A 26,519-nucleotide genomic window follows, 5' to 3' on the forward strand; every position below is an offset into this window, starting at 1 on the left:
CTGTTTCCACCCTAGAATGACTTGTTCCTTGAATTCTTCATTTTTCTATTGTAGTCTTCTCGGCTCTATGTTTCCTTTGCCCCGAATTCTCTTTGCCATGGCACGGGACGGTTTACTGTTTAGATTTCTTGGCCGATTGAGCAACAGGCAATCGCCAGTTGCCGCCACATTGACAGCAGGGGTCATCTCTGGTAAGCCTCACAAGTCCAGGTGTCTTCAGCATTCATTGCAAGGGCCACCATGCATGGATCTTCTTGAGAGGGTGCATGCTTTTGCTATGCATGTAAGGGAAGAGAATTCTTGACAAATAAACGAGGTGGGCACGGACAGTTGGGATCCCCCACAACAGGAAATCTTGGTGGCGGTGTACTTGGCATCCATAAATGGCTTGACCCTTAGCAAGCGGGCTTTTAGCTTTTGAATTTTTTTCCACTCATCCAGTCTCTTAACAGAAAGTGACTGACATGGTGAGTCTTTCTGGATACCAAGTATTAGATCAAAAATGATCTGAAGGAATTGATTCCCTGGAATTATTTGCTCGATTGATTCCCTATGATTTAATTCAAGACTGATTATTTAATTGTCTAAAAATTAAGCAGGAAATCGCTTTGTGGTTTTCCAATGATATTGTAAAATTAACTCAGCCTAGGCTAACACTGCTCTACCTACCCACCCCAAAACTCGTCCTTGTTGCCATAAAACATGTTGGTTTCATGATAGCTTCCCCGAGAATGGTTACTAGGCAGACTCCCATTTAGAAGATGAATCTCCCACCCTGGGAAAATCATCCACCTCATTCCATCGACAGACCTCCCCACCCCAAAGTTGGCTCATTGGTTGGAGCCAGCTGAGCAGCCCATCCAGAAGGGTGGCCCTGAGGCCGCCAGGGAGGCTGGGCACAGAGGAGTTAATAAAGGGCATGTGCAGAATGCTGGAGGCAGGCAAGAGAGGAGCGGAGAACCACGTGGTGAGAGTGAGTCACCTTCTGGGCCCTCTGCCATGTTGGTGTGTTAGCAGAGAGTCCAACTGCCAGAGGCAGCTTTTGCAAAGATGTGTATAAACACACTCATTCACACACGCACAGATTCCTCCCTTCAGCTGAACTCCTCACAAGCCATCTTGTCACCATCCCGACATTTGCAGCAGACACATCCCACACCAACACGCTGTCGAGGTGGACGATGCAGGGTCCTGGGACTTGGAGGTGGAAGGGACCCAGCTTTTGGGAAATGCAGGTCTCCAGGAACGTGATTTTCCTATTGATTTCTTCAGAGCACAGATAGAGTCTGCTCAAAAGCTTTTCTTTTTCCTGTGATCAATTTGATTATAGACTCCTCAGGCTGGGAGGGACCTCAGGGACCATCAAGTCTCATCTTGCAGAGGAGGAAACTATGCAGCAAGCATAGGCTTCTCCCTCTAGAGTTGGACGGCAGAGGATAACGGACTTGCCTGAGCTCGGGTGGGGATGATCACCCAGAATACACTGGTGGGTAGACTTATGGGCAGATTGCTCGGAGCACGGCAGGTCCAGGAGGCAGGGGCTGGCTGATTCTTCTGAGCTTCCACGTTGGAGCTTGAGCGTAAGGAAAGAAAAGAAATGAGTGGGGCTCGCTACATCTGGAGGCAGAAGGAAAGAGTGGATTGTTTCCCAGAAATATGTTTGCATGGTGAAGACTTTCCTAGGGAGGTGAGGGTCAGGCTCACGATCCCCGCCGTGTCATTTTGTTTTTAGGCACGTTAAAAGTCTGGCACGATAAACTCAGAGCGCTTAACCCAGGGCAGCTGGGTGGTTCAGTGGATTGAGAGCCAGGCCTAGAGGGGGCCTCGGACACTTCTTAGCTGTGTGATCCTGGGCAAGTCCCTTAACCCCCATTGCCTGGCCCCGAACTGGTCTTCTGCCTTGGAACCAAGGCGCAGTAGTGATCCTAAGACAGAAAAGAAGGGCTGCAAGACAAACGCCGAGGTCATTATGTAGGTTCTAGGTCATGCAGGGCTTAAAAAAGCCCTGACCCAAACCCAAGATAGGATTGGCCCAGCCTGGAGCCTGCTCCACAGCCCTCTTTTCCTGGGCCCACTGAAAAGATATTTTTTAAACTAAAGAAAGATCGCCTTTATGCAACAATGCCACGTGTAGAGGATGCTTTGGACGCCAGATTTTTTGCTGATCTGTTGGGGGAGAGCGAAGTTCAGAGCCATCGGACCCCGACTCTATTGCCTGTGTCGGGTCCTCCCCATCCACGTGACCCTTCCCCTGGACGTGCGATGCAAGGTCGGTTTTTGCCTGGACGCGATTACTAGGGTGTTCCAAGGAAGAAGCCGGTCACCCTTTTGCAAGGACCAGTAGGTGGACGCTTCCAGGAATGACTTGGGGCCAAGGATTTGCAGGCTAAGTTGCCCATTAGCAGCCACGAGGATAGGCTTGAACTATCTTTTTGAGGTTTGGAGAATTTGAGGAGCCAGCCCCGACTATGTGCCCATCTGCCGAATGTGCCCCGAGACAGGGAGGGGAGAGGCAGAATCACCTTCGGTTCAGAGAATTGCCCTGAGTAGCGAGTGTAGACACACACACACACACACACTCAGCTACTACAAAACTAACAATCGTGGTTAACAGTGGTAGCCATAACCTTGGGGCTTAGGGAGTTACCCCAATGATCCATTGTGCTTATTTGTCTTGGTCTCCTCTCTCTGGACAGCGGTCATGGCATTCCTCTTCGACCTGAAGGCTCTGGTGGACATGATGTCTATCGGGACCCTCCTGGCCTATTCCCTTGTGGCGGCGTGTGTCCTTATCCTCAGGTGAGCTCCTCATGCCCGTACCCCACGCCAGGTCTTCTTTTACCTCATCGTCTTCGTCCTGGGGAAGGTGCCATGCAGGGATCTCTTGCTGACAGTGACCAGGCAGAACCCATATCTTGCAGTGGGTCGTGGGTTCAAGGCCCGCATCGTGCCTTTCAGGACTCCACAGAATGTGATGGGGAGATTGTTGGGCTTGAACGAGGGGAGCCCCGAGTTTGAGTCTCGTCCCTCAGGTGTGACTTGAAGCACGCCACCAGTCCTCGGGCTTTCAGTGATGGAGACTAGAAGCTCAGGTGGCAGAATCTGCCCTAGAAGCTCTCTCTCATCTCTGGCATTTCTCCTCCCCTCAGCGTCACTGAGGGGTTAGATGGCAGATGCTAGAACGTGGCCCTCCAGGTCCAGCGTTCCCACCATGGCAGCAATGCGAGGATCCCGAGTCGTTGGGTCTAATCGGTGGTTACCATGGCGCCCTGAATCTCAGGAAGGGGTCCTTTGGGCACCTGGCAAACCAGCAGGGTTGCTAGCGAGGGCCCCAGGAGAGGTCTTCGGTGGGGTGTTGGCGGGGATAGGGAGGAGTTGCTAGAGCTTGGCCATAGGATCCCAGCCCTTGGATGAAAGGATCAGGTTACAGTGACTTGCCCAAGGTGACACAGGTGGCATGTGACAGAGGGAAGGTTCGTGTTGGGGTAGTGAGACCAGTCTGTCTTTGGGAGCAGGTACCAGCCCAGCATGACTCACCAGAAGACAAAGTGCTCCCCAGAGAAGGAAGCCTTGACCTCTGGTTCAGCCACAGACACGAAAGGCAACAACAGCCAGCAGGTCCTCTTCAAGCCCTCAGCATTGCCCACACAGCGCTCATCTGCTCTTGTTAACTTTTTGGTGGTCCTGCTGGGTGAGTCTTCTTCAGCGGAGCTGGGAGGACCCACATCTCCACGAGTCATTGGTGCAGAGATGGCAGGAAGCCCCTTTGAGAGAGTGGGGCTGGCCATTACACCCTTTGAGGATGCTGTCAATGGCCTTACCCTACTTAGGTACTGCCCACGAAGGAGGGACATGACCTAAAAGGGCCAGGAAGTCCCCCGTCCCCCATCTGAACTCCTACAACCTTATGAGGTTCAGACCAGAAGATTCTATAGTTACTCATTCCTTTGAATTCCAAATAACAAATCCTCCTCAGCTAGAGCTTTAATATAGGAAGAGATCAGATGCATGGTCATCCACGGGGAGAAACAAGATGGATGAAAAGCATCTCTCAAAAAACTTTTTATTTGCATATTTCCCAAACTATAACATGCCGCTTGACCAATGAGGGAGTAGTGGGAATGTTGGAGCTGAGAAGGCAGCAGAGTAGGCAGGACTGCATTTGGGAAGTTGCCCCACTGCACCTCAGAAAAATCCAAAGTAAAAGTCATTAAAGGGATGACAGAAAGCTCTAGCTTCCATTAATGAAATTTGCCTTTTCTTCATTTTTTTAAATGAAAAAAAAAATCCGTGATTTTAGTCTACATAGTCAACTCCTTCTGGGGGAACTTGGTTTACCAGTGCAGATGAAAGTCTTAAATTTTGCCCAGACACTAGCACACTGGACTCGGAGTCAGAAGTTCTGGATGGGAATTGTCTTAGATACGACACCTGGGTGAGCCAAGCCATTTCACCAGTGGACTTCTCTGCAAAATGAAAGGGTTGGAGTTGATAACGGCTGTGCCAAGATCCCTTCCAGCTCTAAATCTAGGACCCTGGGTGTCAGAGGCAGGCACAAGTCCCTGGACAGTGACCAAGGGGCTATATTGGAAAATTGGCCCTTTCTAGGAAAGTGGCTCCCTTTCACTGGGGAGCTGGTTGGTCTAAGTTGTAATTCTTCCTTTCTCCCCGGGCCTTTGGTGAAGCATTGCTGATCCTCGGCTTCAGCATCCTGATGACCTATGGCCTTCATGCCATTTCCGTAAAGGAAACGTGGAGCCTCGCCCTTCTCGCCGTGCTCGTCTTCTTCTTCATCAGTTTCATCTTTATCATCTGGAGGCAACCTCAGAATAAGCAGAAAGTGGCCTTCATGGTAAGTGCTCAAAGCCCCCATCCTGATGGGGCATCTTGGAGCAAGGCAAAGTGGTAGCTTAGGGACATTCAGAATCCAAAGATGGCGGTGGGCCCAGTGGGCCTCTCCTGATTTCCGTGCCCCCTCTCCTAGCTCCTTACCACTTCACACGAATGCTATACTTTTCTTGTTTGTACTCTCAAGAATATCAAGTCCCTGAGGGTACAGCCTGTTCTTCATTTCTATTTTTGTCTCCTTGGTATGGCGCCCAGTGCCACATAGATGCACATTCTTTAGCATATGCTGCTGAGTATAGAACTGAACCGAATCAAGTCCATGCCCTGGAGCTCTGATGGGCAGAACAGGAGAGCGGCCAGTCAGTTAAGCCTTTTCTGCATGCCAGATACTAAGAACTGAACAGTCCCTGCCCTCCAGGAACCCCCAGTCTGACAACCTGTAAGCAGATCTGTACAGACAGGCTTTGCAGAATCTAAATAGGAAATAACCCATCCAAGGAAGAGCCTAGGATTTAGGAAGGGCCAGGCTCTCTCAAAGAGCACCTATCTCATCTCAGCGGCCTCTTTGTCTCATTCTGTTCTTTTTTCCTTTTTTTATTCTATGTTTAGCTTTGCTTTTTAGTTGTAATCCCAAATGATTGTACCATTTCATAGCTCCACCAACAGTGTGTCTATTTTCCCACAAGCCCACCAACATCGTCTATTGCCATTTGGAGTCATTTTTGCCGATCCACAGGCGAGAGCTGAAGCCTCGGGTTGTTTTGATTTGTGTTTCTTTTCTTATTGGTGATTTGGAGCATTTTTCCCCAGGAGGTACCCATTTTAACAGAATAATAACAGTGACAGGGTATCTGTTCTGTGTAGCCTCTTCTGAAGTTTGGCTGCCTCAATTATTCCTTTTAACATGGCCATAGCTTATCACTGTGTGTCTTTGTTTATGCCTTGCTGGCCTTTCTCTGTATTGGCCCCATATGTCTCCCTTTCTCCTTGGACTTTTTAATATTTTTTTGTGGTGGAAGAATATGCAAGTTATAGATGGAGAGTATGATTAAGGTAGTCCCTGATTAATGGGCACACTTGGGTTCCTGGTCAAGGCCATTCTAACTAAGGCAGACTTCCCATGATGCACATGGGTGGCTCCTGGGACCAGGAATTCTGGGTCTGTTGGTTGGTGGCATGAGAGCAGCGGATACAGGGGGAAGGGATGGGGGCTAGAACTCAGGGGACCCTTGGAACCACATGTGCTAGGAAAGAGAAAGTGCTTTGGGGTCACTTTAGGGCAGGAAATTTCCTTCACATATGGGATTAGCTTCTTAAGCAATGGGAAGCCTTGATGAAAGCCAGGAGCTTTCCTGAGTGCAGGACTTGTGTCTGCCTGTCTCTCCTTAGGTTCCCCTGCTGCCATTTTTGCCTGCATTCAGCATCCTGGTGAACGTTTACCTCATGATGCAGCTGAATGCCCAAACATGGATCCGATTCAGCATCTGGATGGCTGTAGGTAGGTACCTCTCAGCCCATGGCAGGGCCCCCTAGTCAGTGCTACTTCCTTCCCCTGCCCCACTGCCATCCCCCAGGGCTTCTGCAGAATGTATACAATACCTTTGGGACGCCTTGGTTATTGTCTGGTTCAGAGAGGCCCCATGGGCTGATGGAAGACCCACAGCATAGAGGAGCTCTCCTCCACCATCCTACCTTCCACACTTCTTGGCTTAATTGACATGGACCAGCAGAATCATCCACATCAATCTATTATCAATCATGTTATTCAGTCATGTCCAACTCTCCATCACCCCATTTGGGTTATGTTGGCAGAGACACTGGAGAGATTTGCCATTGCCTTCTCTATTATTATTATCTCATTATTATTATTATCTATTATTATTATCTCATTATTTTCCTTTACTGTCATATTGGCCCATCTTCTAGGTGTGGGGTGGTATCAAAGAGTTGTTTTGATTAGCATTTCTCTAATCAGGAGGGATTTAAAACACTTTTTCATGTGATTATTGATAGCTTTAATTTCTTTATCTGAAAACTCATAAAAATTCATGTTTCTTGACCATTTGTCAATTGGGGAATGGCTTTATTTCTTGTATATTTTGACTTAATTCCTTATAAATTTGAGAAATTAGACCTTTGTCAGATTTTTGTTATAAAATTTTTTTTTCAGTTTGTTACTTCCCTTTTGGTTGCATTGGTTAGTTTCCAACATTTTAAAAAGAATTTTGAGTCTAGAATTCTTTCTCTCTCCCTCCCTCCCTCCAGATGGCAAGCAATCTTACAGATTTTACATGTGCAATCATATAAAACATTTTTCCATTAATCCTTTTGTGGGGAGAATTTAAAATTAAAAAAAAAATGAAGGAAAGTAAAAAAAAAAGGATTGCTTCAGTCTGATTCAGATTCCATCAGTTCATTCTCTGGAAACAGATGGCATTTTTTTATCATAAGTCCTTTGGGATTGTTTTGGATCATTGTATTGCTGAGAATAGCTAAATTATTCCCAGTTGTTCATTGTACAGTATTTCTGTCACTATGTACAGTTCTCCTGGTTCTGCTCGATTCACTTTGCTTCAGTTTGTGTAAGTCTTTCCAGGATTTTCTGAGCTCTTCCTGGTCATCATTTCTTACAGCCCAATAGTATTTCATTACAATCATATACTATAACCTATTCAGCCATTCATCAGTGGGTGGGGACCTTCTTACTTTCCAATTCTTTGCCCCCACAAAAAGAACTACTTTAAATATTTTTGTATGTATATGGCCTTCCCCCCCCCCCCTTTTTTTGGAGTTTCTTTGGAATACAAATCTAGTAATGGTATTGCTGGGCCAAAAGGAATGTACTGTTTTATAACCCTTTGGGCATCAGTCCCAATTATTCACTCTCCAGAATGGTCGAATCAGTTCACAACTCCCCCAACAGTGTCTTAGTGTCTCAATTTTCTTAAATCCCCTCCAAATTTTGTCATTTTCTTTTTTTCTGTCATAATAGTGTGGTATGATACCTCCAAGTTTTTAAAATTTTTATTTCTCTAATTAACAGTGATTTGAAATAGAAATTTATAATTAATAGGGATTTTTTCCAGAACTCCAGAGAGCTTTAATTATTTTGTCCAAGAACTGTTTGTTCATATCCTTTGACCATTTACCAACTGGGGAATGACTTGTATTCTTTTTTTTTAAACCCTTACCTTCTGTCTTGGAATCAATACTTGGAGCACTGTTCCAAGCTCAAAGCTGGCTCTGGAGACTTATGTTTTTAGTTCTTCCAAGGTAGCATGATCTAATGAGAGGTGTCTGTGAGTAACCAAAAGCACTATTTTATATCTTAGAACTATGACAAGGGTCCCTTTCTTCCCTCTAGCCACAAGCTCTAGTGTGTGCTAGGGCTCCTCCTTACTTTGAGACCTACTCCTAAGACTGTGACCTGGTTCTGTATTTGGGCAATGCATCCAGGGCCAGCCAAGGGACCCCTGTAATCTCCTTCTGAGCAGTTGTCTGATCCCCTCTTACTTTCTGTGGCTGAGTGCTCTGAAAGCCTTTGCTGCTGGTTCAGCTATGCCCTAGGCCTATTGCCATGTTAGGGCTGCCTTTGGCATGCCACTTTGCCCTCTACTTCTACTCTAGTGCACTAGATCTTTTGTGCCAGCCTTGTAAGTTGTTTGGAGTTGAACAATTATTTCACCCATCTTTTTGTGGGTTATGCTACTCCAGAATTCATTTTGAGGCCTTTTATCTTGGGTTTTGGGAGAGTTAATTTGGTTGGAGATTAGGTGCATCTATGTACCTTCTCTACCATCTTGGCTCTGCCCTCAGTTACAAATCTTTACACCCTGACGAAATGGGATTTGGGGATAGGGTGGTTACTTGAGGCCCAGAGAAGAATTACAATGACTACATGAATTCAGCAGGCAAAAGAGTGAGATTGGGATACAATAGAATGCTGGCTGGAGTGGAGATCAAATCTCATATCTAATGTTTAATAGCTGTGTGACCTTGAAGAAATTCTATTCCCTCCTTGGGCCTCAGTTTCCTCAACTTTAATGAGGGCGTTGGAGCAGATGGTCCCTGAGGTCACTTTGAGGTTTGAAGTTATGAGCAGATGAGAGCCAAGGAGAGGTTTTATTTCATGAGGGCTGACCTGTCCCAAGGAGAGGGAGACCTGTGGTTTGGAGGCTGTTCCAGCAGGGGCAAGAATCACTAACTGATGTCTTTTTTCCTTCTTGAAGGTTTCCTGATTTACTTTTCTTATGGCATCAGACACAGCTTAGAAGGTAGCCGTAAGGAAGATGAAGGCATGTGTTCAGAGAACATGATTGAGAAGGCAGAAGAAAAAAGTCCTCTTGAGGCCAGCAGCCTAACATAGGGCAGGTCCAACGTCCATCCTTCCCCTGGACCGGACAAGTCGATGCTGATGCTGCCTATGAGCCCTCCACTGGGAAACACAGCTCCAGTGCAATGCTCCATCTGTCTTTTGTTGGAAACCAGGACAGGATGTTTTTGCCAGGTTCCACCATCGTTGTCCTCAGTTTGCTGCTTTTCCCAGATATCCCCTCCCTGATGTTTGTGTCTCTGGGCTGAGTGAACCCAGACAAGAGCAATGCTGTCTGGGGACCACCCCTTCCTTGAGGATTCTTGCTTCTAGGATGAGCCCAACAATAAATGGGGAAAGGAAGACCAGAGTTGCACCTTGCACCTTTTGGTACATGGAAATTTTTGCTTTTGTTGTTTTGTGTAATCCTGTTAGGATATTGCCAGTGTTAGCCTTTACTGGGCAGCCCTCCCAGAAATTGAAGGGTGTTGAGTAGCAGGAGTGTATGTACCTGTCCAGGTATGCTCTTCTTGTATGGTGCCATTGTGCCTCTGATGATCTCTTTGACCTTGTTCCTTTAGCTGACAAACTGTTGGTGTTCCCATCCATCCCTTCTAGTTCACATGGAAAGAGGGCTTTAGGGGAGCAGCAGAACAGGGACAAAGAAAGCGTCCTCGGTAGCTTTTTTTATAAATGTCAATAGTGGATCCCTTAAGATGACCCTTCCCCCAGTAAAGAAATGTTTCTAATAAATTAGTAAATATGAGCATTCGCTTCAGACTTGTCATACACTGTAGATATAACATTCCACAGCATTTAATAATTATATAATTCAACAACCATATTTTAAGCACCTACTACTGTTGTGGTGGGAAGAACACTGGATTTGGTGTCTAAGGACATGCCTTTCAGTTCTGATTCTGCTGCTTCTTAGCTGTATGACCTTAGACAAGTCCTTTGCTATCTCTAGGCTCTTCCATAAGCTGAGGGGGTTGGACTCAGTAGCTGAGGAATCTTCCTCAGCAGTTAGTCATATCATCACCGTGTCACATCCCTGTCAAAGTAGAGAGAGTAAAATGGAGAGGGGTGGGGAGGATCTTGAGCACACAGACTCATGAGGACTTCAAACACATCCATCAGCCAGCCTATCTTGGGGTGGAAGGCACAGAATGCCTGAGATTTGCCTAAATTTAACTCATTGTTCCTCCTCTGGGCCAAATCCACCAATTTCTTTTAAAAGTTAGGATTTTCTCTTGTTGTATGCCCAAAGCCTTCATTTCTGCCTTCTTGGAATAACAATGAGGACAACAACAAAAAAGTGAGTCACAGGAAAAGGCAAAGCTGCTCCCCAACTGTTCTGCTCTCCTTAGTTAGCCAAAAGCAGCTAGGTCCAGTTGGAGGGCTTGCTTCTTGCCCTGTTTCTTTTGGAAACATTTTAAGATGTGTTCCTTCTCTCTTCTCTCCCATTTTTTTATTAAGTATTTCCATCTGTTTGGCCCTGTTAATCAGGGAGTATGTCAATACTGGTAATAGAAACACTTCCTGTCTCCTACCAGGGTGAGGGCACACACAGTTGCTGGGGTTGGGGGTGGGGGGTGCCATGCCTGCTTTAGGGGTTCAGTGATCTGAAAATATGAGCCAAAATGAAATAAAAATGAGTCAGTCCCCAAATTAGCCACGCCTCCTATCCAGACCCATTTCAAGTAGGGGTTTGTAGGCAGGAATTGGGGCTCAGTTTCTTCAGTGGGGGGACATTACTACTCACCAAGTTGATGCCTCTCTTGGTGGAAGAGGAGATGCTCTTCTGGAGTCTTCACATTTAGAATTGGAGGGAGGGCAGTGCTGAGTCTCAGATACCTATTGGGGGTGGGCTTGACCTCTAGAGAGTCCAAAGAACATTCAGGATTCTTATTGGCCCAATGGAAAGGACTCGGGAAAAGGCAACTTTAGCTTGCTGTTCCCATTCTGGGAAGTCCCCTATTGGTTCTTGATTCCTTAATTGGTGGTGGAGAGGTAGGGGAAGCCATGAGCTTCTGTTGTTGAGTGACAGGCTACTATTCTATTTGGAAGGATGAGAACCCTGACTCTAATTTTAAAACCTAATTTAGGAGCATAAAACCCAAGCACTCAAGCTTAATGGGACCTTGGAGACCATCTAGTCCAATTTTATTTCACAAAGGAGAAAACTGAGGCCCCAAGAGGCAGAGGGACTTGAGGCAGCTGGTGGAGAACTCTTTTAAAGGCCCTTCCCCATGGAAGAAAAGGAATTGAGACTGAAGGCCTCCCCAAATCCCCTCTTAAGGATTGTAGGAATGGGTTTAGCTAGCAGTAGACACCTCAGCCAAGCCCCTAGAGCCTTTTAAAAATAGGTTTTCTAATGAGGAATTGGATCGTTATCAGCAAACACAAACATTTCCAATGTGCTAAGGACAGAAAAAGGAGGTTTCGTGGGAAACGGAGAATCTCCTATGTAGTTGGTTTGTTTTAAGTCTAGATCACGTATAGCCAGATAGAATGAACACTGTCTTTCTCTAGTCCTTTCCACTAGAGTCCTTGTTTTTGTTTTGTTTTTTAAATGGAGGTTTTTCTTTCCGATGTCACAAGATTGTTCATTTAGAGTTGAATGGGCCTGCCTGGCCAGACCTTCCTCCAGATGAGAGCAGTAGGGAGGTATGTGTGCTTATGCATACACACACTCCCAGGTGCCTATGTAGATACATGCAAACATTTACATATATACTTAGAAATAATAGAGATAGTTGGGTTTATGGCAGAGTTTCAGGGAATGAGATTTAAAGGTGGGTCAAAAATTCGATGTGATGTTCTCTCTATTAATAGATGTTTCTACAGGATGTTTTAAGGTATTAAACTATTTTGAAATCCAATTTTATAGTGTATATACGATTTTTAATGGTGTTTTCCAAGAACACGGTATTTATACATTTCTAGCATGAAATCAACCTCAGACCTGGAAACCTTCTCGTTGTTGCATGCCTTATTTGTCATCTCTGGTCGGGATTCTAGAGTGCTTGTATTGCTCCCTATGTTGGGTTTTCAGAGGGGCATATCCACGTGTGTCTGGTCTCTAGCCATCACTTCTATCCTTGTGACACAGCAAGTGGCCACTGGACACAAGAGCTATTAAACTAGTTTCATCAAAAGGCAATTGGCTTTCCAAGATGCTAGTCCCAGAAAAGAAAATGTATTCTGCTTGTCCCCACACCAGACCATCCACTCAAGGACCCCCCTTTTCTTTGCAATGCAAAGACCATTCCAGGCAGGCGTTCCAGAAAACTTGAGTGGAACAAAAGGTTTTTTTTTTTTAATTCTTTCCTCCTATCCTGTTTTGTGAAAGAAAAATAAACATGTGGTTATAATTCTTCTGAGTCCAACTTGCCTATTTTTGCCCTTGTCAAATACAAATTGGGGAATGATACTGTCAAAGGGTCCTCCCTCCATCCATCCATCTTATCTTGGACAGAGCCTTTTTCTAGACCAGAGATCATCTCTGAGGAATCATAGGACCCAAACAAGCCAAGTCATTCATCCAAGGTCACACAGATACAAGGAGCCCTTAGACCAAGAACTCGAGTTTCCTGATCTCCTCGTCTGCCACTCATTCGCCTCAGATATCCCACCCCTTCTACCCACTTACTCCCTGTGTGAATTAGAGCAAGTAATTTCTCTAATTTGGACCTTAGTTTCCATCTCTATAAAATGGTGAGCTGTAGGGGTGTACTCCCTTCCCCTCCCACCCCACCTGAGTGCCATCCCTTGAAACAATGAAGAAAAAGAAGCACAAACTAAAAACTTACAAAGACTGCTGGGAAAACTAGAAAGCAATATGGCAGAGACTAGGCTTGGACCAGCATCTCATACCATACACCAGGATAAAGTCAAAACATACTCCATCTACAAATCAAGGGTGAAACCATTAACTCATGAGAGGAACATGGAAAAGTTTACCTCTCAGGCTTATGGATAAGGGGAAAATGTATTACATATACATACATGTATAACAAGAGAGAACATTATGAAAAATGAATTGGGTCATTTTGGTTATGTTAAAAAGGTTTTGTACAAATAAAACCAATGCAACCAAGATTAGAAGGAAAATAACAAATTTGAGGGAAATCTTGCAGCAAGTATCTGCCTCATCTCTCAAATATATAGAAAACAGCCAAATTTATAAGAATAAAAAGCATTCCCCATTTGAAAAATGGTCAAAGGATATGAACAGGCAGTTCACAGAGGAAAAAATTAAAACTCTCCATGGTCATATGAAAAAATGCTCCAAATCACTATGGATGAGAGAAATGAAAATTAAACAACTCTGAGGTACCACCTCACGCTTACCAAATTGGCTAACATGACCAACAAGGAAAAGAGTAAATGTTGGAGGAGATGTGGGACACCAACACACTGTTGGTGGAACGATGAACTGATACCTTCATTTTGAAGAAAAAAAATATGGAACCAGGCTCAGAGCCACAAAACCATGCATACCTTTTGACTCAACAATATGCTACTGGATCTGTATCACACAGAGATTAGAGATAATGAAAAAGGACCTAAATATTTTTGTATCCCTTTTTTGTAATAACAAAGAATTGGAAACTGAGGGGTTGTCCATCACTTGGAAAATGGATATAGTTGTAATGGAATCGTATTGTGCCAGTAGGAACAATGAACAGAATGAATTCAGAAAAACCTGGAAAGACTTGATGCAAAGTGAAGTGGGCAGAAGCAGGAAAAAATGTATGTGATAACAGAAATACTGTGCGATGATCAATTGTGAAGGACAAGCTAGCCACAAGGGATTCATGGTGAAAATACCATCCATAGCCAAAGAAGAAACTGTTGTGGCCTCGAGTGCAGATCAAACAAAGCAGGCCATCTTCCACTATTTTGTTCTTGGGATTGCTATTGAATTGTAATATGTGACTTCTATGATGGCATGAGAAATATTGGAAAAAGCATTACATGAAAGTATAGGTATAACCGATAGCAAACTATTCACTGCCTCAGAGAGAGGGAGGAGAAGGAGAAAATAAGAATTTTAAAATGTCAAGAAACAATGTTGGGGGCAACTGGGTGGCTCAGTGGATTGAGAGCCAGACCTAGAGACGGGAGGTCCTAGGTTCAAATCTGGCCTCAGACACTTCCCAGCTGTGTGACCCTGGGCAAGTCACTTGACCCCCATTGCCTAGCCCTTACTGTTCTTCTGCCTTAGAACCAATACACAGTATTGATTCTAAGATGGAAGGTGAGAGTTTTAGAAAAAATATATGTCAAAAAATTGTTTCTACATGTAACTGAAAAAAGCAAAAGCAGCAGCTCAGCAAAACTGAAAAGCCCACGCACTCCATCTGATGATTTAGAGGGTGTTCATACCCATCATCTCACTCATCTCTCTACCAAGTCAACTTCCAAGTCAAATTCTTTTTTTTTTTATAAACCCTTATCTTCCATCTTGGAGTCAATACTGTATATTGGCTCCAAGGCAGAAGAGTGGTAAGGGTAGGCAATGGGGGTCAAGTGACTTGCCCAGGGTCACACAGCTGGGAAGTGTCTGAGGCCAGATTTGAACCTAGGATCTCCCGTCTCTAGGCCTGGCTCTCAAGCCACTGAGCTACCCAGCTGCCCCCCCCCAAGTCAAATTCTAATTCTGCAGCATCCCACCTGATTGGCTTGGGACTTTCCCATTCCCATTCCCACCCTCAAGGCAAAGCCTAGATGTCAGATGCTGAGGAGGTAGTGTCGTGGGCATGATGCCAGTGGAGAGCATTGGCTCTGGAATGACAGGACCTCAGTTCAAATCTCACCTCGGAAACTGCCTGTGTGTCCCTGGGACAGTCATTAAACCTCCCTCAGTCTCAGTTTCCTTCTCTGCCAAGGGAGGGTTTCAGAATTGATGGCCCTCGACAACTCCAGAAGTAGGCTCTTTTGATAAGCAGAGCAGAGACTTGTCCCCGATTTGGGTCTATGGCTTCCCTGAGTTGTGTCTCTCTCCAGCACAGCCCATTCTACTTTTAGACAGCTCTCATTAGAAGTAAGTCTTTTCTTATCCCAGGATGGAATCTATCTCCACTGCCTCTTCTGCCTCCTGTCACTTGGATTGCTTCCCCTTGGGTGTAAGCAGAAGTAGACAACTGTCCCCTCCCCCAACTTCTGTCCAGGCCAAAGGACCATCCTCATTTCCTTCAGTTGGTGCCTGAAGGCGGATTGGGAACCCATTTCACCCCTGGGAGGATGGGCTTGAGATTTCCAAGGCTGCCCCAAAATCCATGATATAGTCAGAATTCACTCTCCAATTATCCTGCCATTCTGTGTCCTGAAGACAGTGGAAGATGGGCTGGGCATCATATGTGGGAGAGGATTAGTGTGGAAGCAGCCCATGTGCTCTGGCAGGACTTGGGGAGCATCAGCACCCCTCTGGGTCCTAGGCTTTCAGGCTCTTCTAAGCCCCTCATTGAGACAACTAGAATCTGCGCTACCTCTGGGGGTCCCAAGGCCCCCATTTCTACAGGCCAAAGCTTGAGAGAGAAATGAATGGTCCAATCTGAGAGTCAGAAGCTCCACTGCTTCCTGGCCGACCATAGGCAGGTCATCTGACTTCTCTGGCCCTCAGTTCCCTTATTTGTAAAATGAGGGTCCAAAGTTGTATCCTCTGAGGACCTTTTGGGCTGGCTCTAAACTTGTGTTCCAATGGAGACATGGAAAATGCCTCGTCTTTTGGCACCCCCTGGGGGCTCCAAGTGGAATCCCACATGGCTGTCTTGTTGGGTGATGCCATTCCCAAGCGTCTCCAGAATCCAGTGTGATGGATAATACATGGATTTGAGATGAGTGACTTAAGTCTGGGGGAGAGAGGACTTCACCTTGTCTATCCTGGTCACCAGGACAAGGGTTCCCTCTGATGTTCCCTGCCAGCATGGAGGGCTTCTGAAAGGCTCAAGTTGTGGCAGGTCTGAGCTGTCATGAAAGATCACTGAATGCCAAGGCCAGTGAAGCAGGTACAGAAGGCTCCTTACCAGAGCTGGTTCAGGAGTGGGGAAGTTGGGAGTCATCCTTGAGGGAGTTGAAGAAGGGCTGTGAGTCTACTAGCTGGGAGAATGGCCGTGCAGATGAAGGTCTCTTTGGCATCCATTCAAGTTTAATGCCGGTAATTGATGTAATTCTCTAATTTAGACCTCCTCATAAACCCCCCAACATGAGCCTTCCCCATTAAGCTAATGCCCTTTTGGGAGATCCCAATGTGGGATATGTTCAGCAAGCTAAAGCCTTCCTCCTTTGTGCAGCTTCTGAAGACATTCCCCTCTTCGCAGTCACTTTCTCCAGTGTCCAGGAGGATGAAAGCTCCTAGCGGCTAGGGATGGCTTTTGGTGGGTACTCCATTTCCCATGCCTGGCATGAGGAAGGCAATTAAGAAATTGGCAGTTAAGTGACTCGGTGACCCTAGTACCCCTAGCTGGTGACCCTGGACAAGTCACTTAACCCTTGTCATCAGCTCTTACCACTCTTCTGCCTTAGAACCAACACAGAATTGATTCTAAGATGGAAGGTAAGGATTTAAGGAAAGAGAAAGAAATATTTTATTGAATTGAATTGAATTGACCTCATCTTCACATCTCCCTAGGGCAACCTGCTTCCTCTCCCTTCTCTCTCCAATCAGTCTTCTACACTGCTGGCAAAAGCAACTGTCTATACTTGGCCATCCATTTGCCACAGTTAGTGAAGATTGCCCACCTGAAGAATTGCAGGTGCCCCAAAAAAGTTCAGAAGGTTTCCTGGGGAGGTTGATGGCCCAAAGTAACAAAAAGTGGTGTTTTATTGGCTTCATGGGAGGGCTGAGTGTGACAGAAAACAAGGGGCAGGATACATGTGACTTACAGGTGATTTTGGAGGGAAGGCTAGAGGTGGTGACTTCAGTGGCATAGGGAAGAGCTTGAGGTTGGCATGTAACCTCAAGGATGGGTTAAGTCTGGGGCAGAAGGGCTGAGGCTGGCACTGTAACTAGCAAGGACAGGTGACTGGAGGGTCCCCAGGGGTCCTGAGGTTGGGGAATGTTGTCTGTCAGTCATATGTGCAGATCTCGAGAGCATGGAACATAAATGCCATCTTTACCTGTTTATCAGTGGCCATCAGGGAGGGTCTTCTCTGGCCAGACTGGTTCCTCCCCCAAACCTCCAGATTTCCGTCATCCTGCTCCATTTTCTCCTCTCTTCATTTCTGGGACCCACTACAGACTGCCTGATCTTCAAGCACATTTCAATACCACTCCCCTACTGAAAAATCTCCTCTGGCTCCTCCTTGCCTCTAGAATAAAATGTGCCATTTCCAACCTGGCACAACAGGGCTTCCACCTCCAGAATTTTCCATGTTGCTGCCTTTCAAGTATGCTTTTTTATGGTAGAAGAGATCTATTGGCTAGCTCTCTTCCAACACTGACGTTCTGTCTTGGCGTGGGCTGTCCCCCAGTCTAGAGGGCACTCATGCCTCCCTGTTATCTTACAGAATGTCAGACGTCACGACTTCTTTCCTGATAGGTCTTTCCTGATAGCCTCAGTTCTCAGGGTTCCTAAAGTTACTTTGCCTAACTCAGTTTGGATTTTGGATTTCCTTATCTGGGAACATATCAGCTGGTCTCCTCTGAGTTCAAGGACCATCTTGTCTTTGTATCAGTGGAGCTCAGCAGACATGCTTAATTATCAAGTAATTAAACTGAACCCTCCCAGATCTGCCTTTGCTAAATCCCAGGCGAGAAGTTCCTGACCTCTTCTGGATCCTCACCTCCTTTGATAGGCTGGTGAGTTCTATGGATCCCTGACCAGAATTTTAAAATATATATATATTAAAATTCACACAATAGAGGGCAGCTGGGTGGCTCAGTGGATTGAGAGCCAGGCCTAGAGACAAGAGGTCTTGGGTTCAAATGTGGCCTCAGACACTTCCAACTGGATGACCCTGGAGAAGTCACTTAACTCCCACTGCCTAGCCCTTACTATCAGAGAATTCAGACATTCAGATCATTCAGACATTCAGATCATTCGGATTTGAATCATTCATTCGGATTCAGACATTCAGACGGTCGTTTGGACATTCAGGCACTGACTCAGAGGAGTGACTGGAAGACAGACCCTTGAAGAGCGACCAGAATACAGACACCATACTTCTTTTAGACTTACCGTTGGTGAGTGAAAAGCTGACTTAGTGACCCTGCCTTTCTGGAGGTGTGAAGCCTCTAGGTAAGGCCCATCTTCTTGAGACTCTCTTCCCCTGGCTTGGGCTTAGAGATTCTAACTGATATCAGAAGAAGCCAGTGTTTCTCTCTCTCTCGTTCCTTAATATCTTCCTTCTATTGTAAATAAACTACCATAAATTCCATTTATTTTAGTAATTCATTTTGGGATTTAGAAATTAAATCCCTTGTGACCACATACCTAATTAATATATTAAAGTCTCAACTACAATTAATTTTAACATATTATTTGGATAATAATATCATAAATAATTACATTATTTAACATATTATTGGAATCAATGATTCCAAGAAAGAAGAAAAAGGTATTTTTTAATGCACACAATAAGTTATAAAAGATAACAAAGGAAACTCCAAAGGTAAAATCTAGTTATCAACACTGAAAAAAAAAGCTTCTTCACCCCAGGTTACATCCCCCACTAAGCAGAAGGGGTTCTAAAGCTGCCACAGATAGTTCTAGTGCACCAACCTAGATAGCATTCCTATTCATTAAGTTCCATCCCACCTGGATTTCAAGGAAGCCTGCACAGTCTTTTCCAGGATATAACAGTGCTTGGAACTCCATTCAGCATGAGCTGGGAGGGAGGCCTGAGGAAACCAAAGCTGCCTTAGAGTAATGTGGGGGCCAAATATGCTAATATATGGCTGAGGCAGAACTACACAGCCAAGGGACTCCTGAGGTCATCTAGTCAAGTCCCTTTGCTTTACAGGGTAGGAAAGCTCCAGGAGTTTCAGATATTTATTTGTTGGAAGTAGCATAGCTAGGATTGGGGTGTGGATTAGAACCCAAGACCTTTGAATCCAGCCAGAAGTCTCCCTGCTTCCCCTAGAAGCACAGCTGTCCAGAGAAACAGAGGAGAGAGAGAAAGACAGAGGCAATGAGAGAAAGGAGGGGTGGGGAGGGAGGAAAAGAAAAGAAAAGAAAGAAAGATATCATTCCATCCTTCCCTGGCTGCAGGGGAAGTAGAGAAATGCCAGCCATCCTGCTCTCTCCACCAATTTCCTGGCTTGGCCTGTTCCTGTCTTCCTGGGAAGAAGAGAAACAAGCTTCATTGTGCTCCCTCCTCCAGTCTCCTGGCCCTGGCAGGTCTGGCCTGCCTCCAAGGAAAGGAGAGAAGCTTCATTTCCTCCACTCCTGGGGCTGGTCCCACACCTCAACTGCCTAATGCCAGGAGAGGGCTCTACCCTGAGGTTAGGCCCTTGGGGATGTGGCCTGTCTACCTGAACTCATTCCACAAAAAGGAGCAAAATATCAAACTCAGTAAAACTCTCAATCTCACAATTCCAAGTCCCTCTATGCCATTATTCAAACCCCAATCCCTCCCCCATTTCCTATTCCCTTTTTACTATCCCTGTGAACTAATCCCCCACCTATCCTCCCCTTCTTGTGTGCTCTCTCTTCATCCTTTCTCAAACCTACCATGGCTCCCCTTCTCCCCACTCTCTTATTCGAGAATTTTGCCTTATATTCAACTGAAAAAATTTGAGGCCATTCAGCCCCTCTTTTCCCTTCTTCCTCCCCAAACTGTCCCCCTTCCCCCTGCCCTGTCATTGTAAAGGGTAGTACTCTCCAGTCCCTCAGGATTCTCCACTATCTCTCATTGTGCCCCCTCTCCATCCAAGCTGTTGCCAAGGCCTGTCCATTTTACCTTTGCAATGCTCTTTTCTTTTCTGGCACTGCCCCTGCCCTAGGGCAGACCCTCAGCCCCTCAAGATTCAGCACCAAAGGGATTTTTCTTTTTTTTTTTTAAATATATTTTATTTGATCATTTCCAAGCATTATTCGTTAAAGACATAGATCATTTTCTTTTCCTCCCCCCCACCCCCCATAGCCGACGCGTAAGTCCACTGGGCATTAGATGTTTTCTTGATTTGAACCCATTGCTTTGTTGATAGTATTTGCATTAGAGTGTTCATTTAGAGTCTATCCTCTGTCATATCCCCTCAACCTCTGTATTCAGGCAGTTGCTTTTTCTCGGTGTTTCCACTCCCACAAAGGGATTTTTCTTAAAGTGCATGCAGGACTGACAGTGTCACCTCTCCTACTCACTGATCTCTGGTGCCTCTTTCTCACCTCCAGTCTCCATGTATTTAGAGACCTTTCACATGGAATTCTTGTCCTGCTTAACTCCACAGGGTGGAACCAGGAGTGATGGAGGCAAATTATAAAGAGGGAGATTTGGGATTAAGAAAAAAAGATCAGAAAAAGTTAACCAAAAATCCAAGGACACAATTAGTAACTTCAGTAAAATGTTAGCATGTGAAATTAATCCACAAAATCATCAACCTTTTTGTATATTAGAAAGAAAAAAAGACCCAGCAGGAACAAATAGAAAAAGAAATTCTGTTCAAACTCACTACAGGATATAGAAAACATCTGAGAGTCCATGCCTAAGGCACAAACAAGAACTTTATGAATAGATACCAAAAATTCCTCATTGAAATAAACATAAGCCTAATAGAAAGGACTTAACTGCTCATGGTTGGATCCTGCCAATTTAATAAAAGTGACACTAAAACACTTATGCACAGATTCCATATCATGCCATTCAAACTACACAAGTGTAATTTTACATGACTAAAAAATAATAACAAAATTTATCTGGGGCAACAAAAAAGCAAGAATCTCAAAGAAAATGATGGGGAAAAAATGGGAAGGAGGATAGACTAGCAGTACCAGATGTCAAACTATACTCCAAAGTCATAATCATGACAACTTCCTGGCACTGGTTGAAAAAATCAGAAATATTGATCAGTGGAGCAGACGAGGGAGAATAGAAGATGCATTTATTAAGTGTCTGCTGTGTGCTAGGCTTTGTGTTAAGCACTTTACCAAAATTATTATCCCATTTGATCCAGAAGAAATCTGGCTGGATCCTTGATCATCATGGATGGTGGCTCATGGCACATAGTACTAGAATCCCTAATGGAACACCAGACCTCTCAGAGTTACCTCTGATACTAGGTAAGGAGAAGAAGGCAGCTTCCCTGTGGGGGCCCAATGTGCCAACTGGAGTATGAGTTGTGGAGACTAGTTCCTGAGGGAATGATGTAGGGGATGAGGGGATAAAGATAGGAGAAAATCGTAGTCAGTTGTGGGAACTGAATGAACCACACTGACTCCCTCTTGTGACTCAGTTCTGAAGCTAGCACAGTTCCCTTTCTATTCAATTATGGGCCCAGTCCAAATTCTGTCTTGTGGGAAAAGTTTATTAAATTGTGGCAACTGGGAGCAAATTTTACTTCATTGTTTGAACCCAGGCCTGCAGGGCTGGGAAACTGGACCATTTCTACCTGCTGCTGAGAGACCCTTAACCAAGAATGGAGAACAATCACATTCGAAATTTGATGGAAGGAGCTTTTTCATGATTGGACATATGTCCACTCTGAAAACTAGCCCCTCAGTGATCAAGCAGTTATGGTTTCCATGTTTCTTTGATGGTGACAGACACTGGAGGAGCAGGATTCCTCTTTTCCTGGATTCAGGAACTGGCACCTATTTACTTTCCCTCTCCCAACTTGAAGAATTGGGAGTTCCTACTCTTTTATCCAATGAGAAATCAGATTACCTGATGTTGTATTATTTCCTTTTAATTAACTGGCTTTATCTGATTAATTGTTTTTAATGTATAAGCTCTGTCTCCCCTAAGCAGAGAAAGGGACCAAGTCCCAATTTGTTAGGCAATGGATGTGAATTGCTTAATAAATCAATACCCTCAGAAAATCAGGCCCTTGTTTCCTCAGTCATTTCCTCTTTCACCCATTACAAAGGGAAGAGGCAAGTGAAAATGCTAACACAAATATAGGGAAAGAAGAAAAGCACCAATTAAATGTTTTAAAAACACACAGAAGAAGAGAGAAGTTCAGAAAGGGATTCAGAAGATCAGCGCAATGTGGAAACTAACATGGAAAGTTTGAAAGAGAATTTTAAAAACAAGTGATAAAAATTCCTGGGATCATAAGGCATCCAATGGAACTCATCTTTCTCCCAAAACTCTGCTCCAGAAGTGGTAAATATTGGAGGGGAGGCAAAATTGAGACACTAATGCATTGTTGGTGAAGTTGTGAACTAATCCAACCATTCTGGAGGGTAATTTGGAATTATACCCAAAGAGCTTATAAAACCCTTTGATCCAGAAATGCTGTAAGGGGAAATTTTAGGGTTGTGACTTAATCTAAATTTAATTGGTCGCCAGGGAAGGAATTCCAAATAAAATACCCAAGTCAGTTTGGAAATTTTATGGTAGTTTAATTAATATAGAGGGAAGAAATTAAGGAGAAGAGATAGGGAAAAGGTATAGGATTTCTCCCGTCTGGCCTGTGCCAGGGGGAGTTCAAAGACCTCCACCACGAGGTCTTTTCAGAAGATTAGAGGCTTTCCTAAGAGGATAGTATTTTGGAAGGTAAAGGAGAAAAGAATCAGCCTAAACTCCGAGAGAGCTCAAAGAAGACACCTCACCTGAACTAGGTTACTATGCTTCCCCAGTAGTGTATCAAGGACTCTCACCACCAAACCCAAACAATAGCTACCGCCACACCAAGATGCCAAGACACTCGGCATGCTGCCACCAGAGCCACCTCTCCGCGAAAATTAGGTCTGTATCCCAGAGATAATAAAAAAGGGGAAAGGACCTGTTTGTACAAAAATATTTATAGCAGCTCTTTTTGTGGTGGCAAAGAATTGGAAAATGAGGGGATGCCCTTCAATTGGGGAATGGCTGAACAAATTGTGGTATATGTTGGTGATGGAATACTATTGTGCTCAAAGGAATAATAAACTGGAGGAATTCCAAGTGAACTGGAATGACCTCCAGGAAGTGATGCAGAGTGAAAGGAGCAGAACCAAGAGAACATTGTACACAGAGAATGACACACTGTGGTACAACCGAATGTAATGGACTTCTCCATTAGTGTCAATGCAGTGATCCGAACAACTTGAAGGGATCTAGGAGAAAAACCACTATCCATATTCAGAGGAAAAACTGTGGGAGTAGAAACACAGAAGAAAAACAACTGCTTGATTACATGGGTCATGGGGATATGGTTAAGGATGTGGACTCTAAATGATCATCCTAGTGCAAACATCAACAACATGGAAATAGATTTTGATCAAGTACACATGTAATACCCAGTGGAATTGCACGTCAGGGACGGGAAGGGTGGGTGGAGGGAAGGGAGGGGGAAAATATGATTCTTGTAACCAAGAAATAATGATATAAATTGACTAAATAAATTAATTTAAATTTTAAAAAATTGGAAATTGAAGGCATGTCCCTCAATTGGGGAATGGCTGAAGAAGTTATAGTATATGAAGGTGATGGAATATTATTGTGCTATAAGAAACAATGAATAGGATAATATCAGAAAGAGCTGGAAAGACCTAATGAACTGATGCAGAGTGAAATAAGCTGAACTGGGAGAAGACTATACACCTAGACCTATGATGGTGAACCTATAGAAGACATGCCAAAAAAGGGCACAGAGAGCTCTCTCTGTGGGGCCTGCCAGAGTTCATTAATAGAAAGCCAGAGGGACTCCTGCAGAGCTGTTCCCCTCCCCTTCTCCTTGCACCTGAGGATATTCCTCACATCCCCTGACCTCTGCCCAGCAGCCAATGGGAGCACTTCCTCCCTCCTGTCTGGGGTATGGGGGGCAGGAGGCAAGACTGGCTCTAAAGGGTTCGCCATCACTGACCCAGCCTCTTCTCCAAGCCCAAATTTCCTGCCATGGCTAAGGGCAGTCCCTCTAGGAGTCTTCCTCATGTCCTCCCTCTCTTCCTTATCTCCACATCTAAGCTGCTGCTGTTAGGCTCGGCTTTACAATGTCTCTCCAGCACACAATCTCTCCTCTGACACTCCCCAGCCTGGTCGTCTCACCCCTAGTCACTGCCTCTAGTCTCTCCCTGTTCCAGCCCATCCTCCAGTCATTCCACTCAGGTTTTCTCCCACACCCCACTCAATAAACTCCAGTGGCTCCCCATTGACCCCCAGAGCCAATCCAAAATGCTCCATTTAGCATTCAGAGCCCTTTCTCCCAGCCCCTTTCTGGCTTTCCATCTTCTGCCTCATTCATTCTTCTTCATTCACACCTCTATACCTGCAGAGTGGGCTTTTCTGGCTCCTTTGCATTTCCCCCTACTGTCCAGCTTCCTGGGGAGCACCTGCCAGCCTTCTGTCCTGGGATGCCTCCACCTACAGGAAGCCACCCCGATCTCAATCATCCCTCTCCCTTATTGCCACTCTCCCACCCCCATGCCTTGTTTTGATTCTGCCTGTGTCTATTATTTACGTGTAGACGCAGATTTGTCTATATCTGGCTCTGCCATAGAATGCCACATTCTTGGGTCGGGTGAAGAAGGATTTATAAAGTGCCGGGCACTGCTGATTCCGGGAAGAAAACAGAGACCTTGGGGGGGGGGGGGGGGTTGGTGTCAGGGAAGTGTCCACCAACAGGTATGAAGCCCCTACTATGGGCCAAGCGCAATGCAGACTAGGACAAAGATGGCCTCCGCCCTCAGGGAACTTCCGGTCTAATCTGGGAGACCACAAGCAAGTAGCTCAGACCATCTAGGTGTAGGGAGAGAAACTGGAGGTGCTCCACTCTAATGCAAATATGGCGAGGGGGTGCTTCCTTTAGGTCTTCGGGTCCCCTCAGCCAGGTCCAGCTCCTGGCACCCAGTAGGTACTCAATGCGGCTTGTCAGTCAAGTGGCTTGGAAGACTGCCCACATGCACTGGGTACCCGGCGCCGGTGCCTGCCTCCACCCCCCACCCCCCATCCCTTGTGCCTCGGTCTAAAGGGGGAGGGGGCATGGCCTGGGTGGCCTCTATGGTCTCCCCGCCCTCCCCCCCAGCGCTGGATCCGCCACGGGCGGGTCCCTTCCTCCGGCTGACCCTGGGGGTCCTCTGTCACCTGAGGGGACAGCAGGCTCCAGGGTCCCTCCTCCCGGCCCTTCCCAGAGTGACCGCCAGAGGGCAGCTGAGGAGCCCTCCGCTCCGCCAGCCCGATCAATCTCAGAAGGAGTTCTGCCCTGGCCCGGGACTGGGAGGCGGCGGCTGGGCCCGACCACCGAGCTGGGCTTGGGGCTGCAGAGGAAGATGCCGCGGTTCGAAGGGCCCCGCCTCGTCCCCCCGCTGCTGCTGCTGCTGCTGCTGCTGTTGCTGCTCGAGACACTGTCCACAGGTAAGGAGTGGGACGGAGGTGGAGGGCTACGGGCTGGGAGTGGAGGGGACGTTGGCCTCGGCATTGAGGCACCGGCGATCTCCGGGAATGGCGGGCCCCCCTCCCCGTCCCCACTGCCCTCGCGGCTTTCCCAGCCCGGCATCTCTGCCAGCCCCGGAGTTGTCCACGTGTCGGGGGGGGGGGGGGAGTCCCTTCCCCCCCCCCCCATTCCTGGCAGCCCGGGGGAGGGGAGAGCTCAGAAGTCTTGTGTTGGAAGGGTGGGAGAGCCCCGAGACTGTCCGAGCCGCAAGGGTCCGGCCAGGGAGGGGGGGACGGCGAGGAGTTTGTCACACTTAGCTGGGAGCTCCTCCAACGCGGTACTCCACAACCCGCTGTTACTGGTCGGGGGAAAAGGAGGGAGAGGCGTGTGTGACAGAGCCACAGACACAGAGAGCTGGAGACAGACAGACCGTGTGCGTGTGGTGGGGAACAGGGAAGAGCAGGGCTGGCCCAAGCTCCGGGACAGAATTTGAACCCAGAACTTTTGACCCCCGAGGGCACATTTGCCGGACTTTCAGGGGGAAGGGTTTGCCCTAGACCCCAGAGGGCTGAAAGGCCCAAGGCCAGAGGAGCAGACTAGCCGGGAGAGCTGCCCGGAGGGAGGACTGCCCTGGGGAGGGGAAGGCTTTGCCCTTCCCTGGAAGGCTCCCCAGGTGTCTGGTCCCTGTGAGGGGCACTGGGGGATGGGGCCAGGGAAGGCCCTAGGGGTTGGGGACTGGCAGCTGGGGTGGGTGCCCTGTGGGATGCCCAGGAAGGCTGAGGCAGTCCAGGTGGGTGACAGGATGCTGGGAGAAGGTGTGGCTCAACGCAGGGCGAGGCACAGAGGCTGGCAGGCCCTGGCTGTGTCCTGGTGCCACCCCCCCATCCCTGGGGTTGC

The 26,519-nt window shown here is 46.4% G+C and overlaps 2 protein-coding genes across 6 annotated transcripts in view; both read left to right on the plus strand.

The window, feature by feature from the left end:
- The window catches only part of SLC7A2 (solute carrier family 7 member 2), a 65,396-nt gene extending 52,857 nt beyond the window's left edge, over window positions 1-12,539 (plus strand). For 4 of the 5 annotated variants that reach the window (XM_007495618.3, XM_007495617.3, XM_007495616.2 and 1 more), the window contains exons 8-12: window positions 2,697-2,799; window positions 3,516-3,691; window positions 4,686-4,852; window positions 6,238-6,346; window positions 9,078-12,539. In XM_007495618.3, the coding sequence (XP_007495680.1) occupies window positions 2,697-2,799; window positions 3,516-3,691; window positions 4,686-4,852; window positions 6,238-6,346; window positions 9,078-9,214 (692 nt within the window). In that variant the 3' untranslated portion in view covers window positions 9,215-12,539. Of the gene's footprint in view, window positions 1-54; window positions 192-2,696; window positions 2,800-3,515; window positions 3,692-4,685; window positions 4,853-6,237; window positions 6,347-9,077 lie in introns of all 5 variants that reach the window. The other variant, XM_001373687.4, reaches the window with a different exon arrangement.
- A 12,856-nt stretch (window positions 12,540-25,395) lies between these two features.
- Window positions 25,396-26,519, plus strand: part of PDGFRL (platelet derived growth factor receptor like) — a 54,377-nt gene continuing 53,253 nt past the window's right edge. Inside the window, exon 1 of the mRNA XM_007495615.3 lies at window positions 25,396-25,603. Within this exon, the coding sequence (XP_007495677.1) occupies window positions 25,519-25,603 (85 nt within the window). The 5' untranslated portion in view covers window positions 25,396-25,518. The remainder of the gene's footprint in view (window positions 25,604-26,519) is intronic.

The sequence above is a fragment of the Monodelphis domestica genome, chromosome 6 (assembly GCF_027887165.1).
Source record: "Monodelphis domestica isolate mMonDom1 chromosome 6, mMonDom1.pri, whole genome shotgun sequence".
NCBI lineage: Eukaryota > Metazoa > Chordata > Mammalia > Didelphimorphia > Didelphidae > Monodelphis > Monodelphis domestica.